This window comes from Anas acuta, chromosome 2, assembly GCF_963932015.1.
Source record: "Anas acuta chromosome 2, bAnaAcu1.1, whole genome shotgun sequence".
Classification (NCBI taxonomy): Eukaryota; Metazoa; Chordata; class Aves; order Anseriformes; family Anatidae; genus Anas; species Anas acuta.
In genome coordinates, this window is record NC_088980.1 from 85539125 (window position 1) to 85558429 (window position 19305).

The window sequence follows — 19305 nt, forward strand, 5'->3', positions numbered from 1 at the left end:
TTGTCTAAATCGGAAAGTTTTGATTCTCTAACACGGTTCATTCTGTTCTTCCTTCAATCTGCTAGGTATTAGAGCAATGGTTCAGCAGCAACCACTCTCAGAAACTACTTTCAGAACTTGAAAGAATCATAGTTGATGTATTGTCTCAGCTTCTAAATGACAGGGAAGCCAGAAACATTGTCTCAGGGATAAATACCCTGATCAAGCAATGGAATGAGAAATCAGAAGCCTATTTTTCAGAAGAATATAGCCCATCTCATGATCTGTAAGTTTATACGCATCTTTCAATGTTCACGTTAATTTCAATATTTATTTTCACATAGCTTTTAAACTTGATCTGATTTTTGGCTGTTAAGTGATTTTATTTGTTTATTCTTTAATTCAAAACTTCTTATGCAGTCAAATAGCTCTTATAAATCATACAGATTCTGAAGAAGAAATTTAATTCATGATTCTGAGTGTGCCTTTTTAAAGGTTCAGTAGAGGACCTGAGTATATCATCAGGACAGAAACTGGCAGCTGTGTATAATTAAGCATTTTGGACTATGACCTGAATTCTTTGCCTTGTTTTACTAATTCCCACAAATAGTTGCTGTGACTCATTAATGCTTCCCATGAAAGTATGCTATAATATCAATCTACTAATGCACAGCAAGTCCAGTGCCTCTGAAATGTATTTGATTTCTGCTGTAGGGCTCACACATGTTAGTTTTTGCAGGAGATCTTGAAAAGAAACCTATTATGGAGAACAGAATTATAATGAAATGCTATGTGTGTTCCCTGTTTGACTTGTTATTGCTTAATGCAAACGCAAGTAGTTAATAAGATATGGCTATACGTTCTGTGTTTATGCAGAATAATTAGTTTTGCTAACACAGCCCAAATCATCCCATAAAAAAGGGTGCTTTTTTTTTTTTGAAAAAAAAAAAAGATAGTTGATCACTAATTAGTAGTAATCTATTTTCTTGCAACCCTGAATACACTTTCAATCCTCATTTCAGGACGAGTGCAAATATAAGCTTGTAATACTGACTGTGCTTTAATTGCAGGTATTCTGATTAATAGAATATATTTTAAAATGAAATCAAGGTGTTTGTTCTGGGTGATTTTTGCAAAATAAAGTAGTTAGGAACTCTGTTTACTTATTTTTAAAATAATACTTGTAATAAATGTCTGGAATGGTTACTACACAGGCCTTAAAAGTAGTAGATACAGAGAGCTAATAAATATCTGTTAAAGTTGACAGAGCCGTATGAAGGTCTATGGTGTACAGGAATGCACCCTTCTGTCTTTCTAAATAAATATGAGATGACTTGCATCACTTCTGGGAGCTGGACTTGATGATCCTTGTGGATTCCTTCCAGTTCAGGCTGTTTTGTGATTATAATGCGGGGCTCGGTATGACATAGCTCGTAATAGCTCTGCTTGTTCATGGAAGAATGATCCATGCTTTACAAATCAGCACCTGAGGATAACTCTGAAGGATGTGAGGAGCTCGAATTAGCACACCCACAAGTGGGAAATGATCAGGCAACCTTTGGCTCTGTATTTGTTATCGTTTTAATTAACTTGAAAAATGACTGTGTCCACTTTATCATTTCCAAACAAACCTGTTTGAACAGAAAAATAGAAAAAATGTGGGATTTATAAACAGAAATACAACTCCTGTGTGGTTAACCTCACAGCCTCTGGTGGAATAGCAGCCAGTGCCTCCATTTCCCAGCTTTGTGTTTAGAAGCATTTTTTTTTTTTTTTTTAAGTACAATAAATGTCTTGATAGAAAATCAACTTTTTCTGTGGGAAACTTCTCTATGTTTTGCTGAAAAAGGAAGGAAAGGAGTAAATCTTTTATAGCATTAGCATTTTCAGCCTTTAGGGAAATTAGTTTGGAAAAAGTAGACTTGTCCATGAAAACAAGTTGAACTTCTCATGTGGGAGACTGATCAGTGACTGCTCAAAGTCAAAATGGTTCTTTAGTTTTTGCTGTTTTCTTGTTCCAAGGCTTTTGTAAAATCCATTAATCCTTTATCTTCTGTTAAGAGAGAGACTACAGTCAAACTGTTCAATAGTTTAGTAGGGTCTTGGAATTTAAATTATTTTTATAAAAGGACACTACTATACCGCTGCTCTGTAAGAAAATGCAGAGTAGGTGATAGAGTGACTGCACAAAAAAAAAAGCCATAATTTTTCAGCAGCTTTACCTTTTTGTTTGTAGTACACAACATTTCTGTGCTTTGTTTCTTTCATTTACAGAATCCTATATCTGAAGAGAATGCAGGCTGTGCTACAGGCAGTGCCTCAGCCGCATGTTATGAAGAGATTGCTTCTGGTAGACAGAGCTATAAGGAATGTAATAACGCAATATTTAAACTTCACTGAAGGTAAAGCTACGTGGTGATTACTTGTCTGTAGCACTGTCCAAAGGCAGTTATTGCAGGCATCCTGTGCGTGTGTGAGCAAGGACATTAGCACCAATAGCTAGAGCAGGGTTGCAGCCTCGTATGTCCAGGTGCCAGCAACTGAGGAGAGGGCAACTGGGGTCCAGTGGCAGCTGCTGGACAGGCTGAGTGCCTGAGGGCTGGAGGGATCCACCTTGTGCACGTGTACATGTTTATTCCCCCTAACAGACATGCACCATGACCAGCCTTGCCTCTGTTGGGCTACTAGATTTAGCAGCCCCTAACGTTAGCTAGCAACATTTCTGGTGTAGTCTTTTATTTGAGAAGGGTGAAGTTACAATATTGCTTGGGTTCTTAAGGAATTAGGCAACTTCTCTGTATTTTGAAAGAATTTCTGGCTAAATCAGCTATTATAGATGGGGAGCGTCCAATGTTATTTACAGCATTTATAGCTAGACACCTGCATAAGACCTTATTTTCCTCTCATAAAAATAATTAAAGCTTGCTGAAGTCGCTAGAGCTACTCTGGTATAGCTGTGAAAGAGGACGGTCATATTTTGCTGATGTAAGAGTACCAGTGTAACATGGAACCTTTGTCTCTAACTGCTGTCTTTCAAACCACGTTGTGCATAGTTTCCTTTCCCAGAAGGATGCTTCCAGCCCCTGAATTACTCTGTAGGTTAAATATTTTCTGTATGTGGTGGTGGGGAACTGTCTTACAGAAGCATTATGTATCTTGGAAAAATTGATTCCCCTTGCCCAAAGAGGTGGATTAATTCATCTAGACATCAGAAAGCTATTTGTGGAGCTAAAACAGGTATGTTGTTATTTAATATTTGCATACTAGTTTGCATAAGGCTGCACAGACTTAATTTGGAAGTGGAAAATACTGGCTAAGAGTATTTAATGTTTTATTTAGCAGCATTTTGGTCCAATTTACCTTTTTTTTTTTTTTTTTTTTAAATCTTCTGACATTCATGAAAATTAATGCAGAGTGTGAATTAAATCTGTTACTTTATCCTCACATTCATTTTTAAAGAGACAGTGTATTCACTACTTTTTAGATGTTGATGAGCAACACTTCCTATGTATGCGATGATGTGCTTACAATGTTCGAGAAGGCCCTGCAGCTTTCACCGGGCTCTGATATCGTTGATGTTTTAGTCATACATGTGTGTTCTGGCAATGACTCAGCGGTGGATTTCATGCTAAGCAACCAGGTCCAGTCGCTAAAGGAAGCTGTAAGTATTTCTGAATTTGTTTAAAGATTGCAGTGCCTTACTATATTGCTATCACAAAACGAAATATATTAACAGGGGCTGTAGCTTACTGCTTAGGGTTTGCTATTAATAAGTGATTGGTAACTAATTATTTAAACTGATTAGAATGTACTTGGGGGAAAATCTAAGAACCAGGGCCAAAATCTCAGGAGTGCTTACCTTTTACTGATTTTAAACAATTGTTCTTCTTACTGTGAAAGGTCCTGCTTCTGCAGAAAGTAACTCATGGACAACAGAGCCTGCCAGATTCAATAATGGATGATTATTTGGGATGGCAAGAAATAGAAGAGCGGTTAGCTGAAAGTTACCATTATTACTGTGTAATTAATCAGTTGCTGAGCACAGAAGCACCATCTGAAGAGGATGTCCATTTCAGCTCTTGTCAGCAGCAGCTGTTCTTCTCACTGTATGTATTTTGTATGTGTTTGAATACATAAAGGTCCTGACTCTCTTCTTGCTGTTGCCAGCCTGGAGTAGGTATCGTGATGAGTAAGTGAATAGATAAAAAGTTTCAAGTCCTGCTTTCTGAATTTGATTACCACCCAAAATAAACCATTTTCTCTAGCAGAAACAGGAAAGTAGAAGAAGATTTGTACTAGTATTCTTTTGGAGAAGGGTTTCAAAATAGGCTGAGGATAGGCAAGTATCTAGGATTCTAAAAGCTTCTTCTCCCTTTATCTTTTTACATCTAAGTATTTTCTACTACTTCTCCACTGTCTTCCTTTTGCATACTTCTCTGGCCCTGTGTTGCTCAGGACTCTTGGAAACCTGGATCTAAAAGGCTTGTGTGAGATATAAGAAACATCAAAGGGGAGTTACAAAGTATACTAGGAGGGGTACTGCAGCCTGAGATTGCTTTCTGAACACATCAAGCAGTCATTATTCTTCTGATTCAGTGGAAAAACATTCAGCTTTTTATTAAGTTTTAATTTGATTATTATTTTCAATTATTCAGCTTGAAATCCATAGAATTACTTTAATGGTGTTAAACGAGGCTATATTACAAACAAATCAGTATATGAATAAAGTGCTTAAAAACAGGATAGAATTTCATTATTCTTGCTTAGCTATGTAAAGCATGAGTGTAATTCTGCTAAGCTGGAGTTATATTTTTACTGAATGGATGTCCTCCGTCATCACTGTTTTAACCATGGCAGTTTTGTTCTCCATATCATTTCAGAATTAATAATACACTTGAAGAAATCCTATTTGCCTTTGAGGGAAATCCATTCTGGAAGGATTTAACAACTTTTGTCCAGTGGACATGCAAGGTAGCTCAATACATGAACAAGAAAGTGGGCTCCACAGAAGGTCAGTCAGGTGAGGAAATAGTTACTCCACAGCATAGGATTTATTCTGAAAGTTCTATGTCTATTTTAGAGTACGTTATTCCTCATCAGGGGAAAAACTGAAGATTTTTATATTTGTGAGCCATTTATGTTTCCCATATTCTGTCAGGAAAGCTTCTTAATTGCAGAATATAAAGGGGAGACCGCATAAGCTGGTCCCTCACTAGAGGTATTCCTAGGCTGGTCTCAAATTAATGCAAGGACTTCAAACTTGATTTCCTTCATCCCATCCTGTGATATTCCAGATGTTCTGGCCCATCTGCTGATAACTTTTTTGAAATACATTATTTTTTCCTTATTTGGTGGAAAACTGATTTTCAGTGGAAAATTGAGAGATCTCAGATCTCTCTTGAGGAATGGGAGAGCTTTTCCCATTTCAGAATCATTTCTGATTAAACATTTGCTCTTTTGAACATTTTGTAGCACAAATGAGCTGTGAAGCATGGCACAATATGGCTGATCCAAACAGCTCTAGAAAATGACTTCCCCAATATCATCCACTTGTTTTCTTTAAGTATTTTTCCTGTGTCCCAATTCTTGCTGTTTTGTTTGTTTTTGTTTTAAATTATTGAGATCTATGAAAGATCTTGGTCTTGCTAAAGATTTGTTTTTCCAAACACTTTGTCTGCAGAGCTAATCAGAATTGTACTGAATACTTCATCTGTAAGTGGGCTGGTAAAGAATGTAATACAAAAATAAGCAGGTTTTTTAATCAAAGAACTGCGTTAGTGAACTGTTCAAATGTGAATTGATTGCATAGGTTTTTTAATCTATTATAGTTTCAGATTTGTTGGTTAACTAGGCAGTAATAAGTGAATTTTGTAAGACTGCTTTCTTTTTACTGAAATTCCAATGAAAAAGAAATAGTAATGTTCTTTCAGTGCTGACTGCAGCACTGAGTGCACTCTTTATTATAAAGCTGATCTTTTCCCTCCCAGTATTTCTGCAGTTCATGTACAATTCAAAATATACCTTCTACCTTTTCTACCTATACCTTTTCTTTCATAAGGACTGGCTGATATAGATGTGTCTTATGTAGAGCTGATATTTACTGATTCTGTATTTCATTCCTTTAAATCATTCAGTAGAACTAAGATCAAACTCTTTACTAAAAATTGCATGTTTATTTCCTTTAAAATGTACTTTACTGTATTTCTTTCTCTTCACAAATTCAAGTCCTAAGTTTGGTAGGAATCTTTCAGGTTGTTTCAGTGGGAGTTATCAAGTTGTTCATAATTGTACACAAAGTTTTCTTGATGTCTTTTGGTGTTGAAATTTGTATTTTCTCTGCAGATGGACTAGAAGCAACTCTATGTTCTAGACAAAAGCTCAGTTTGGAGATGATCTTAGGTCATTATTTAGTATTTCTGCAAGATTTACCAGATTATTCCTCAGTTATTTCCTGGTCACGGTAAGGTTGAACTAGTCAGTGTAATTTCTTTGTTTAATGGTGTTTTCCACAAATCCTTTACACCACCTGCACTTTGGACAGACACTTGTAATTCTTGAACATAATTACCATGCCTTTTTTTTTTTTCACCAAATGGCTAATGCTGCTCAGTGTTACTTGGAAGAAATGGGATGGAGTCCTGACAGTTCCTGTGTATTGTTACAAAGCCTCCTTATCACTGTTACATACATTATAGCCCTGATGAACAGTACAACAGAAGACATTTAATCATCATTCTGTTAAAATAAGAAAAAATAACCATTACAGAAAAGCCTCAGGCTAGTTGTTCATTGCTGCCTGTGTCGTTTAATGCTGTTAACAGTTCACCATGCTATGTTGGTGATCACAGTTATTAATAGATGAGAATACTTTCCAAGTTAGTGAATACTTAGAATACTTTCTAAGTTTCTGGACTCTGAACTTTATTTTTCATTATGCTGCTATTGAGATCTTTACTAACTCAATGCCTGGTTTAACCTGTAAAATGGAAGTAACCACCATCAGTGCAATAAAGGATGAAGAATCAAAAGTTTATAAATTATGTGTTGCCTTCAGTATGCCTTAGTTGCATATTGAATATTGCCTCCACCGTTAGACAGGCCATCATACTGTGCTTTTCATTCAAGCAGAACTTAACAGGGAGGTCAGTAGCTTGATTAAAACGGATTCTAGAAGCAAGTAACTTCTGATTTGGGTTTTCAAAATCCTAGATGTTCTTAAAATTTGGAGTACAAAAAAAATGCTTGTGAACACAGATTTGTATTTCACCTGAAATACTGTTTCTAAAGAATGCAGTATGCTGTACTACTAACAAAATCACCCAACTGCTTATTGTGTCTTTCTGTATTATACGTGCAAGGTATATTTCTTTGTCTATATGTCTAAGAAACAAATTCTACGTGGGGAATGCTTTCTTTTCAATGTTTGACATATTGGTTTCTAACTAGAACAAGTAATTCCAGTAACAGAGACACATTCCCTCACAAACCTTTTTAATAGTGTGTGGTTTTCTGCTTTTAAACTATTAAAAAAAACAACCAACCAACCAACCAACCAACCAACCAAAAAAAACCACAACACATTTAAGGATAATCTGTCTTCAGCTTGTGACCTTTTGCATTGGAATACTCCTTCCTCCATGCATTTCAATCTTGACCAGACCACCTTCACAGAGTTGTAATGTTTTATACGAAAATGAAAGCATTTTTTCCATTTTGAGAAATAATACTGACACTTATGGAAAAATCAATTGGAGCATTACTTTTAAGTGTAATTTCATTCCTCTCACTTCCCCGATATTAAAATAATGGTATTCATCTATCAGTCATCAAACAGAAAAGTTTTCACTTTAAATAATTATGATGAAAAAAATAATATATATTTCTTCAGAACTCATGGGAATGTAGAATTTTTATCACTTCTATTGATAAGTTCCTTTCTATAAACTAATTCATTTGTGAAGCAGAAAATGTTTGCTCTTTTCAGCAGCAGAAAATGTGAAGTGCTTAAATCAAAAGGACTGTTGTGGCTTACGGACTTGATCACTGAGAAATGCACACTTCTTTAACTTAGATGGCTATATTCAAATTTCAGTTTGAATATGGCTGTGACTTTTCAGTATTTTTGCCATGAATTTTAAAATCAAAGTGATTGTCAGTTGAGCTATTTCAGGTCTTATAATAATTAATGGGTAACTGATGTTTAAATGATTGTTGAACTTTCTTTGACTTAAGTAAATATATTCTTATATATAGAATATAGATACATTTAACCATTTATTGTCTGCCTGCTGGGTATCAAGAAAAAAAATGTGCTTAATATTTCAGGAACTTGACATCTGTAAAAGAGTTTTGGAAGACAGAAGATAATTTATGGATTTCTGGTGAAAAGGAAATGGATCATCTTGAAGAAGTCATAGAAGAAATGATAATGCCTGATTTCTCAGCTCTTTCAAGTCTCCAGTCTCTAATGGAAACTGTTCTGAATAATACGATTATATGGATGAAAAATTTTGCTGAGGGAGAGGAATCTGCCACAAACTTCTCACTTGCACTTTCTGACCTCCATAATGAATTGCAAAAAACTTTCCAGGCTCTTCAGAGATCTTGGATGAAAGAGAAGACAGATATTTTCTGGCATATAGTGAAATTTATATCCCTTGAACTTGATTCTATGCTCTCTCATATAAGTCAAGTGGAAGAGGAGGAAGTATTGGAGACCTTATCTAGATTTATATTCTCTGCTACAGAAAATAAAAAAAATCTTAATGGAAGTATGCTATTGTTTGAAAATATCCTAACTGATTGGCCAGATTTCAATGTTACTACTTTGAACCGCCTAGAACACTTGAGTGAAAACTTCCGAAAGAGTCTCTATGAGGTTGGATCATTGACAGAAAGTCATACCAATGCATCTTTCAGCACAGTTCATGGACGGCATAATGCCTCCTCTTCATTATTCTCAAATGAAACTTTCACATATAAAGTACAAGAGTTAGGTGAAATTGTTCCCAACTTCTTCAAAGACATCCAAAAATTAAACAGTATTACTGTGGACTCAATTTTTCAGATACTTTTCTCTCTGTATCAGAATACTGATTTGCTCCTAAATATTTACAATAACACTTTGTTTGAATTTCTTTATAAGACCTCTAAAGATATTTCATCTTTTCAAGCATGGCATGATCTCCAAGATATGGACCGAGTTTCTGATTTTCTGTTTGAAACTTTTGATCTCCTCTGGAACTTCACCAGTAAGTCTCTCTGTGAAAAGTTACAAACCTTTTACAATTACACAGAGTTTCAGGCCCAGTCTCTTGCACAGGAAGGGAAAAAAGAGATGCAAATTGTCTATAATACTCTGAGCAGCCTTAAAACATTATTAATGGATGAAGAGCTTGAAACGGCTGCCTTTTGTTATTTGGAACAATTTTTTGATTTCTCCTTAGAATGCCTGGTAAATAGTGGGTGCATTGATTTTTATCTGTCAAACATTACTTCTCTAAATCACTCAGCAGAAGTTTATAACCTACTTCTGCTTCCATTGGACAGTGTTTTGTTTAATAAAACAAACTTAGGAGATGACGTAAGTGTGCCTTCTGCTTTGCACTGCACTTTTACATGGCTTCAAACCTGGACAGAGATTTTTGAAGAAGCATCCAAAATCTTAAACTTAAATTCAACCTTTTTTGTCTATCTGAGGAATGATTTGGCAGATCTCTCTGAAAGTCTTTTAAATACAACTCACATTGATCTGTGCAATAAAACGGATATGGCTATTGTTGAAGCTACAACAGCAATGCATCTATTGAAAATCATAGTTGAAGGTGGTGATTTAAATGACTGGAAAGATTTTAAAGCTTTCCTTGCTATTCTTCAAAGTGTATTTGAAAATGCAATTAATGCCACAAGCTCACTTAAAGGTAACAGTTTAGATGATATTTTAGAAATGATAGGAATCATGATAATTGAATTGCAGCAATCTATACTGAAGGTTGTTAATGGAGATTTTTTGAATTCTTGGCTTGACGCTTCCATTTTAGAAGGATCTGGAGGAAAAGAAATGGGTTCCAGTGTATTTTCTATTGGAAATTCACTTTCTGCAATTCTCAAACTCTCCCCGAAAGAACTTGAATTTGTTCTCACTGAGATAAAAGACACAGCTGATTTCTTAAGAAACGTACCTCAAGGCAAATATTTGGCTTGTGTCAGTATTTTCAAGAATATGACCAAATTAATTTTGGACAATACTCTGAAAGACCTAAACTATTCACAAATGAAATTTTCATCTCATCTTCATGTCTTTCTGAACTCTTACAGTATAGTAGATGGAGTAGAGGATTGTAATGGGTGGATACGTGGATTTAGTAATCTCAGTGAAAAATACAAATCAGCATCTCACCTTGAAAATGCAAAACGTGTTTTATTTCTACTGGAATCTTTGGGAAACACTGAGACAGATACTAAGCTAATGAACATGATAGATTTTGTTAATTTGGTTTTTAATCTAATTCTCCCTGAGTGCTCTGTAACTAGTTCTGATGTGATTTGTGTTAGTGTATATTTCAATGTTATAGCAAAAACTTTAAAATTAATTCTCCCTGAATTTCATACTCAAGATGATACTAGTGCACTTGAATTTATTTTTACACTCTTAAATAATTCTGGGAGGCTAATAAAAACGGCTGTCAACAGCTTAATGGGGTACTCACACTATACATCAAATGATACCCATTTTAATCTGTCAGTCCATGAATCTAACAGGACTTTGAGGATGTTTCTTAAACCCTTCCATCAAGTTCTGCTTTCCTCAAAAGAAATTTTGGCAGAAATTAAAACTCTTCTAAAAAATGAAACTTTTGAAATCCAAGAAAACATCTCTCTGTTGGATATTGAAATTGATGAGAAAAATATTGGTTTCTGGATGGAGTTCTTTCAAGATGTGATTAGTAGACTTGACTCAAACTTGTCTCATGAATTGCAGGGTGACAACAACACATTTTTACAGACACTGATAGAAAAAGTATCTGTGAATGCCGAACTGCTAAAAAAGGCACTCAAAATTTTCAAGTCTTCTACTACCACTGCTTTTCCAATAAGAAATGATAAAGAGTTTCTAGAGCATGTTGTAACCTTGGTGCAAAATCTGAAGAGCATGGATATTGAATTCTTGATAGGTCAATTTAAACAAGTCCAGAGGAGCCTGGATAATTTTTTTAAAAATGTCAAACCTTTGCATATTGAGAGCTCTGAGTTAGGGCTCTTAATAGACTGGTGGGATGCATTTGAGAACAATTCATGTAATTGGAACCTGACCACCTTATGGCAAATCACACGACTTTTTCAAGCAGAGGAGCTCTCTGATGTAGAAGAGATGTTCCATTTCCTCCTTGATGTTATCAACCTTACAGAAAGATTAGCTCATAGAAACATCACAGAAGCACTAGCTGAAGTATACGCTTTTGTACTGACTCAGGAAGCAAAAATGCCAATGTTTACAAAAGAGGAATTCTCTAATCAAGTAGAAAGTCTACTGATGTTACTGGAGACATTGACAGATATGCCTGATGAACCTGCAGACGTCTCAGTTTGTTTTTCTGCAGCATTCTGCTGGGCTCTCACAACAGTAACACCTCGGAGTGATCCCACTTTTAAACCTTGTGACTTTGCACAAACCAATTTTTCTCTGAATTATAATGCAATCTTCTATGCCATTAAGGAAATGAAACTCGTCACTGTGAATGACAATTCATTGTGCACTTTGGAAGATTTTCAGACAGATATCACTCACAATCTGACTTGCTTTTTTCATCAGATTAAAGAATGGAACTCTATTCTTTTGAAATTTTCTGAGCTCCATCGTGTAAATGGTTCAGTTCTCAAAGAGCTACAGGATTTTTGGGATGAACTGTTCCTCTATGCTGTGCCACTGCAAGCAAATGATACAAACTCAGGAAACTGTTCCTCCACATTAAAGAGACAAGTGGCTTTACAGGTCATAGAAATTCTGAGCAATATACAAGTGGAGGAAATGGAGATGGCTGAAGATGTTCTTGAATGGTTGGATAATCTTTACGGTGGTCTAAATTGGAACAGACACTCAAGAATATCACTTATAAAGACTGTTCTTACTAATGTCAAGAATGTGACTAGTGAAGTTTCTGAACTCTTGGATGCAGAAGCTGTCCTTTCTTTTCTTTCTATAGTTCAGCCTTTAATGGCAATGTCTTCTGTTGGAAGCCAGGCTTACTCAAAGCTTATGGTATTAGCTGCTTTAAATGAGAACAGTAATATATCTGATAACATTGAGAACATCTGGTTGCCTATAGTTAAAAGTATAGAAGATTTACTGGTGAATTTCAATGTTAGACACTTACTTGCAGCGATAGAAAAAGAGTTTCAATTACTAAAGGTAACCAATGGACAGTCCTCTTTAAAGACTCTTCATGTATTCACGCAGCAATTTAACATATCATCTGTAGAAGCTATGTTAAAAAATTTTGAAGACATACAACAGATTGTGAACAGCTTTATGTGCGAGTGTAACAATAAAAATTATTCTGAAATTATGAAAACTCTGATCCTCCTTATGACTAATGAAAATTCATCAGATTTACTGCTGTTTGTCGAAAATGTTGTTGACTTTCTGGAACTATTCCAAAATAAGTCTAAAGGAGATTACACTGGTATGCTGTTTGACGGTCATCTTGACAGAAAAATATCAAATAATACTTATATTGCTAATTCAGTTTTGCAAAGCAGTCTCCTTCATATGATTTCTGACTTTGCTATTACAGAGGAAGCTCGGCATGCAAACAATACTGAGTTTCAGATAGTCGACTTGATTAATTCATTTTTTTATTATGCACAATATGGAAAAATTTCTACTCTGTCCCAAAAGAGAACTCTAGAGATCTTGCAAGAGATCCTGCAAATGATCTTTCCATCTTTCGCAGAACATGACAGAAACAAAACACCCTTTTTACTAAAGGATTTACATGAGGATATAATGGCAGAAATGAGGTGAGCATTTTCTATGTACTGTTTTTAGTGTGCTGAGAATCAGCAGTGAAAAAACAATTCTTTGTAAGCAGCTTGATCTAGTCTTTAATTTTATTTCAGATTTCCTTCTTTGATTAAAACAATATTTATTTGTTTCACATTATTTTGTGCAGACCAGACATATTTGTTATCAAACTATATTGTTTGGACAAGGTTGTTTATGTGTCTAGTAATCTGTATTGAGACTCAAGGTGAATTTTTGTATATTATTATAGAACCAAATATTTTGAATATATGAATGTTTTAAAAACCTTGGAGCTCAGAAAGCTCAAATCCACAGTTAACAATGGGAAATGGTTATTTGGGCTGTGGAGTAGAGTATTAACAGATAATTGGGATTATTTTTTCTTCTTCCTATATTCAAATGTAGATATACTGTATTAGAAATTCAGATTTCATTCAAATTTATAACTTACAAACTACAAATCCTTTTCATTTTCCTATGACTAGGTTTCAGTACTGTACACAGAGTGACTCAAGTTTGTCCACTAGCTCCTTCAAGAATTTGTTCTGAGCACAGAAAAGGGTATAGCATATGCATACTTTTTCAATAATAATGAGAAAATTCAGGAAGCTCTTGTTTTAGTTCTTTATACAAGGAAAAAATAAATGGAGAGAAAACCAAAACAAACCAACCAACAAACCAAACAAACAAAAAACAAAACAAAACAAAAATTTTTTTTGGTCCTCCTCCTCTTAAAAACCCACATTAACACCAAGTGAAAATAACTTAAAATTGCTGGTGACTTATGCAAACATGATGTCCCTTTTGGGACCGTGAGTATAGAATATATATATATCTGAATGTATATAAAGTTGTTCAGATAATATATATCTATGTGTATAGTATGTATTATAATATAATCAGTTAACATCAGTTGATGAGGGAAGATGGACTGATGTCATCTACTTGGACTTTTGTAAAGCTTTTTTGTCACAGTGCCGCATGACATCCTAATCTCTGAATTGGAAAGATATGGATTTGAAGAGTGGCCCATTCAGTGGGTAAGGAATTGGCTCAGTGGCTGCACCCAGATAGTATGTCGAGGTCTATGTCCAGATAGAGGCCAGTGACAAGTGATGGCCCTCAGGGGTTTCTCTTGGGACCTGTGCTTTTCAGTATCTTTATCAATGACATAGACATTGGAATTGAGTGCACCCTCAGCAAGTTTGCAGATGACACCAAGCTGAGTGGTGTAGTTTATACTAAAGAAGGAAGAGATGCCATCCAACTGGACCTGGATAGGCTGGAGAAGTGGGCCCATGTGAACCGCATGAGGTTCAACAAGTCCAAGCACAAGGTACTGCACCTGGGTTGGGGCAATCCCATACATGAGTACAGTCTGGGAGAAGAACTCATTGAGAGCAGCCCTGCAACAAGAAACTTGAGGGTTCTGGTGGACAAAAGGCTTGACATGAACCAACAGTGCACGCTGGCAGCCTACAAGGCCAACTGCATTCTGTGCTCCATCAAAAGAGGAGTGACCAGCAGGTCGATGGAGGTGATTGTGCCCCTCTACTCTGCCCTCACGAGTCCACATTTGGAGTACTGCATCCAGGTCTGGGGTACAGAGCACAAGAAAGATGTAGACCTCTTAGAATGAACCCACAGGAGGTCCACAAAGGTGATCAGAGGGTACCTCTCCTATAAAGAAAGGCTGAGAGAGCTGGGGATGTTCATCCTGGAGAAGAGAAGGCTCTGGAGAGACCTCATTGCAACCTTTCAGTACTTAAAGAGGGCTTATAAAATGGATGGAGAGGGACTCTTTACTTGGGTAGATGATGATAGCACAAGGGGGAATGGTCTTAAACTAAAAGAGGATAAATTTAGACTAGGCATTAGGAAGGAATTCTTCACTGTAAGAGTGGTGAGACACTGGCATAGGTTGCCCAGGGAAGTTGTGGATGCGCCCCATCCCTGGAGGCGTTCAAGGCCAAGTTGTATGGAGCCTTGGCCAACCAGATCTAGTGGGTGGTATCTCTGCCTATGGCAGGGGTGTTAGAACTAGATGGTCTTTGGTGTCCCTTCCACCTCAAGCCATTCTATCATTCTATGATATACAGTTAATTTTTATATATACTCATACATATAATAATATATGCTCACATATAAAGTTATTCAGTTTAACAAATATATTTTCTGAGGAAAATTCAGCCCAAGATCATTTTTGACAGGTTCCTGTAATATGTAATCTAGCAGCAAAGGAAACTTTCCTTCTGGGAAACCTTTACTGACAACTCATATAATAAAAGTACCGCTAGACAAGTGTTGCTGCCTTTAAGTAATACTCAGTGAGTGAATCCCACAAGACGGTTGCTTTGGTTGCAACACAGATCTGTAGGGTGTCTTTCTTGTGGGACTACTGTTTCTACTGACATAACCCAACAAAGAAGCAGCATAATGGAGATGATACATGACTCCAATGTGTTTTTCAGACCTTTACGAGCCACTTTATACAAATATGTCAGACTAATGGTCAGTGTTAGCCCAGGCAACTGAAAGATCAAAAGCAATGTTAGAGCTCTGAGTTTCTGCAAACTAACTTAACAATGGTTATGATTTTGCTTATTTTGCTGGAGTACTTTTTTGCACTCCTAAGGTCTTAAGAAATCAGATCATATTTTACCTTGATGAAAACCTGCTTTTTTTTCTTTTTGTTACTTGGAAGTTTTACGGTCTGATTCTGAAATAGTTCAGACAAATATACTAGCATGTCAGACCAATGGCTAGTCATATAACTGTTAATTTTGAAATCCTAACACGATCCATTGTGATTGTAATTGTATGGTGTCACTTACTGAAAATATTCTATGATATCCTTGTTTTCTTATAATGTTTTCTTATTAATCTTTCCACAGAGCGTCTAAGATATGCCAGATTCTTCAGGAAAGTTTACAACCTGCTAGTGTTCAACTGTTGCATAAGTTGCAGTTTGCTATTTTGAATATTCTTAAAATCTTTTCAGGTTGGTTACTGTTGTAGTGACTGCTTGTGTCACCATATATGTTAGTAGTGTAGTGTTAAGACTTTACTATGAGCAACCCTTTGTAAAATTCAGTAAATTTAGGTTATGTCAAGTAGGGCAAGCACACTGATGCAGGAAAATGATCCTAGCAATGACACAGGAAAATATTTTTGACGCAGATCACATAAAGGGATAATTTTCAGAATGGCCACATTGATTTAAAATCTCAGTGAAAGCAGGTCTTGCAACTATTCCTCTCTTCTTTCATTTTTAGTCATGTCCCCTCTTCCTGCACTTGCTCTGACACACTAGGACCTCTTCATCCTCGATTCAACTCTCAAACCCAGCATAGGCATTTAGGCTTTGTCTCATCTTTTTCTACTGGACATTTTGCTGTTAGGCTAGTGAATTGAATCAAATTGCAGCAGTTTTTTAATGAGCTAGGTTTTTTTTTTTTTTTTTTTTTTTTTTTTTTTTTTTTTTTTTTAAATGCAGCTTATGGCTGATAGAAAGGAAAAATGGGGCAAGTGTATAAATGAAGTTTCGCCTTTGGATTGAGCCAAATTGAGTTAGTGGATTGGCTACCTGTAGCTGAATAACTTCACCTTCAACCCTTCAACAAATTGCTCTCATTTGAATGCCTTAGTTTTATTCTTTACATATGGGTGCCCAAGACCAGCACTTTGAGAAAAGCTCTGTAGTGATGTAAGCATATAATTTTGTATTATGTTATGGAGAACAGTAATGGGAATTTAATCAAATAAGCCTTTTTTGTTCTTTAATGGAAAATAAATCTGACCAGAAATATTTCTCAGTGCCGTTAGCTATCATTCTTTTTAAAAACTTTTCTGTCCCCATTTTTTTGGTCAAGTTTTAATCTGATGACAGTGATTATTTATTTTTAACTGATTAAGCTTTGGACATTTTCTCTTGCAGAAGAACCAGCTGTCACCAGCAACCTTTTCTGTGTTGTCACAAAGTGTAAAGATGACATAATGAGTCATTTACTTGTCTCTGTCATTGAAGGAATCAATTTGGTTCAAGATCATTACCAGGTTTGAGTGGTTTCCACACCTACAGGTGTTATGTACAGATGCATTAAACTTTGGGAACTAATGTCAGGAGTATTTTTTTCCTGTTGTCTGAATGATTGCTTCCCATATTGGCTTTACAAAGCTAAGGTTGATATGGATATAGTTCTGAGGAGTTTTACTGTGATACATAGAAGGAATTCTTAGGTATACTGAATTTAAGAAGAGATTGGACTGTGCACTTAGTCACATGGTCTGAACTTGGGTAGACCTGTGCGGTGTCAAGAGTTGGACTTGATGATCCTTAAGGGTCCCTTCCAACTCAGGATATTCTATGATTCTATGATTCTATATATTAGTGTGCTTTGACAGCTGCAAATATAACTAAAACTACTGTATCATGAATAATTAAAACACCATTCAATACCAAACAGCAGATCATTTTAGTTTTTAAATATTGTGATACTGCTAATTTTATGAATAAGAGTACATTTATTCTTTTAAATCTTTACAGAAACAGATGTAAGATCAAGCTAAATACAAATAGACTTCTTAGCCAGAGTCATTCCTGCTAAAATAGCAATTGTCATCATCTGTTGGGGTCAGTTTTTGTTTTTCTTAAAAGTACATGAAATTTCCAGCAGTCCTAGTTGGGAGAAGTAACATTTAGCATTTCAGTCACTTGTCCAATGCAGGAAACGGGCCTTTGGATATCACAGACAGACACGTGCATGCATGCTTGCATATACACTCACATAGAAAATACTAGCTTCATGCTTTTAGGACAAAATTTACTTCCCCTGTTCATAAAACAGCTTTTCTAGTCTTTACTCTGTCTACCTGGAGATTTTTGCTGACATGAATAGAAATTCAATATTTTAATGTAAACAAGATGTCAGAAACATAACTCAGATCTCAAAGTAGTCTTTTGCTGAAGAGATGCATTTTTGGAGTCTCCAGTACTCCATGACATACTTCTGCAAAAAAATTAAAAAATAAAGCAAGATCAGAAATGTGAATTTTGACTTTTCTCCTGAATTCTATGCAAAGCATAATACAAGAAATGTCTTTTACATGGGTATCCAGAATTTTCAGTTTGCTGAAAAGAAAGTGATGCTTAGACCAGTTATTTAAGAAAACTAAAAAATGGTTAGCCTAAAATTATCAAAACATTTTATTGAAATGAAATTTCACAAATTTTGGCATTTCTGTTATTAGATGAACATCCTTGATGTTAAACCAAATTCACAAGCACACTTGTTTTCAAAACTGAAATATTTGAGAATTCTGTGGCTCTTGAAAACCTTTGGTCCGGTTTCAGCTGCAAATACAATGGATAAATGAATAGTACCTTACCCACATTCTCATTTGAAAGTATGCCTTTATTTGATTGCCAAGACCTTCTACTTCACAAAATAACATGATCTCATGAATTTGCTAAAAAATTGATCACTGTGTTTTGCAGGATATTGAAAGAAAGTGGCTTGCTTTCAACAAGGGGGATTGTGAGAGTATGGCATATATAAACCAGAAACTTTCAAATACTCTGGAGAATTTCCTGAGAGCCTTACAGAATACCACTGATGGCAGCTGTGAATGTCAACTAATGTCGGGGAACATTCAGAGACGCTTGCAAATGTAAAGCTTTTTACGTTTTGGTGCTCAAAATGTTTCTTGTTAGTGATGCTATTTTGTGCTTGTATGTTATAAATTATGTAATTACAGGAGAAATACTTTTAATCAAAGTCTCTTTAAGCTTTGTTCATGCAGCTGAAAGTTGAGCAGATACAATGCACAAATTATTTAGTTTCCAGTTTGGTAAAATCCTGGATATTTCCAAAAGCCTTTTTGCTTTTGCTGAGCACTTGCAACAGATCTTGCTGCTTCACAAGAAATGCTTTAAATCACAACTAAGAAAATAATTATTTTCCATTACCTCAAAATTTTGTTATCTTATTTTTATATATATATAAATATATATATATATGTTTATTATTTAAAGCTGTTTTGCTATGCCCTTGTCCTCTCAGCAGCTGGAAAACATTAAACATTTCAGAAAACATTAAACATTCAGGTCAGTTCAGACAGTCAGAAACATGGGATGGTGCTTGTAAACTATCAGGATTGAGAGCTGAATAATTTCAAATATTTGTTTTTTAGTTGTGAAAAAAATAGTAGATTTTAAATGAACAAGTAAAACTACTGTGATAGATTATTTCAAATGAATTGTCAGTTAAAAGTGGCCCTTATAACTGTTGCTGTTCTAGTAT

The 19305-nt window shown here is 35.5% G+C and overlaps 1 protein-coding gene across 1 annotated transcript in view; it reads left to right on the forward strand.

Moving 5' to 3' along the window:
- The window catches only part of ABCA13 (ATP binding cassette subfamily A member 13), a 191189-nt gene that overhangs the window by 22191 nt on the left and 149693 nt on the right, over positions 1–19305 (forward strand). The window contains exons 10-20 of the mRNA XM_068671052.1: positions 66–265; positions 2254–2381; positions 3122–3216; positions 3464–3640; positions 3880–4085; positions 4860–4999; positions 6322–6439; positions 8305–12999; positions 15898–16004; positions 16941–17059; positions 18501–18673. Of these exons, the coding sequence (XP_068527153.1) occupies positions 66–265; positions 2254–2381; positions 3122–3216; positions 3464–3640; positions 3880–4085; positions 4860–4999; positions 6322–6439; positions 8305–12999; positions 15898–16004; positions 16941–17059; positions 18501–18673 (6158 nt within the window). The remainder of the gene's footprint in view (positions 1–65; positions 266–2253; positions 2382–3121; positions 3217–3463; positions 3641–3879; positions 4086–4859; positions 5000–6321; positions 6440–8304; positions 13000–15897; positions 16005–16940; positions 17060–18500; positions 18674–19305) is intronic.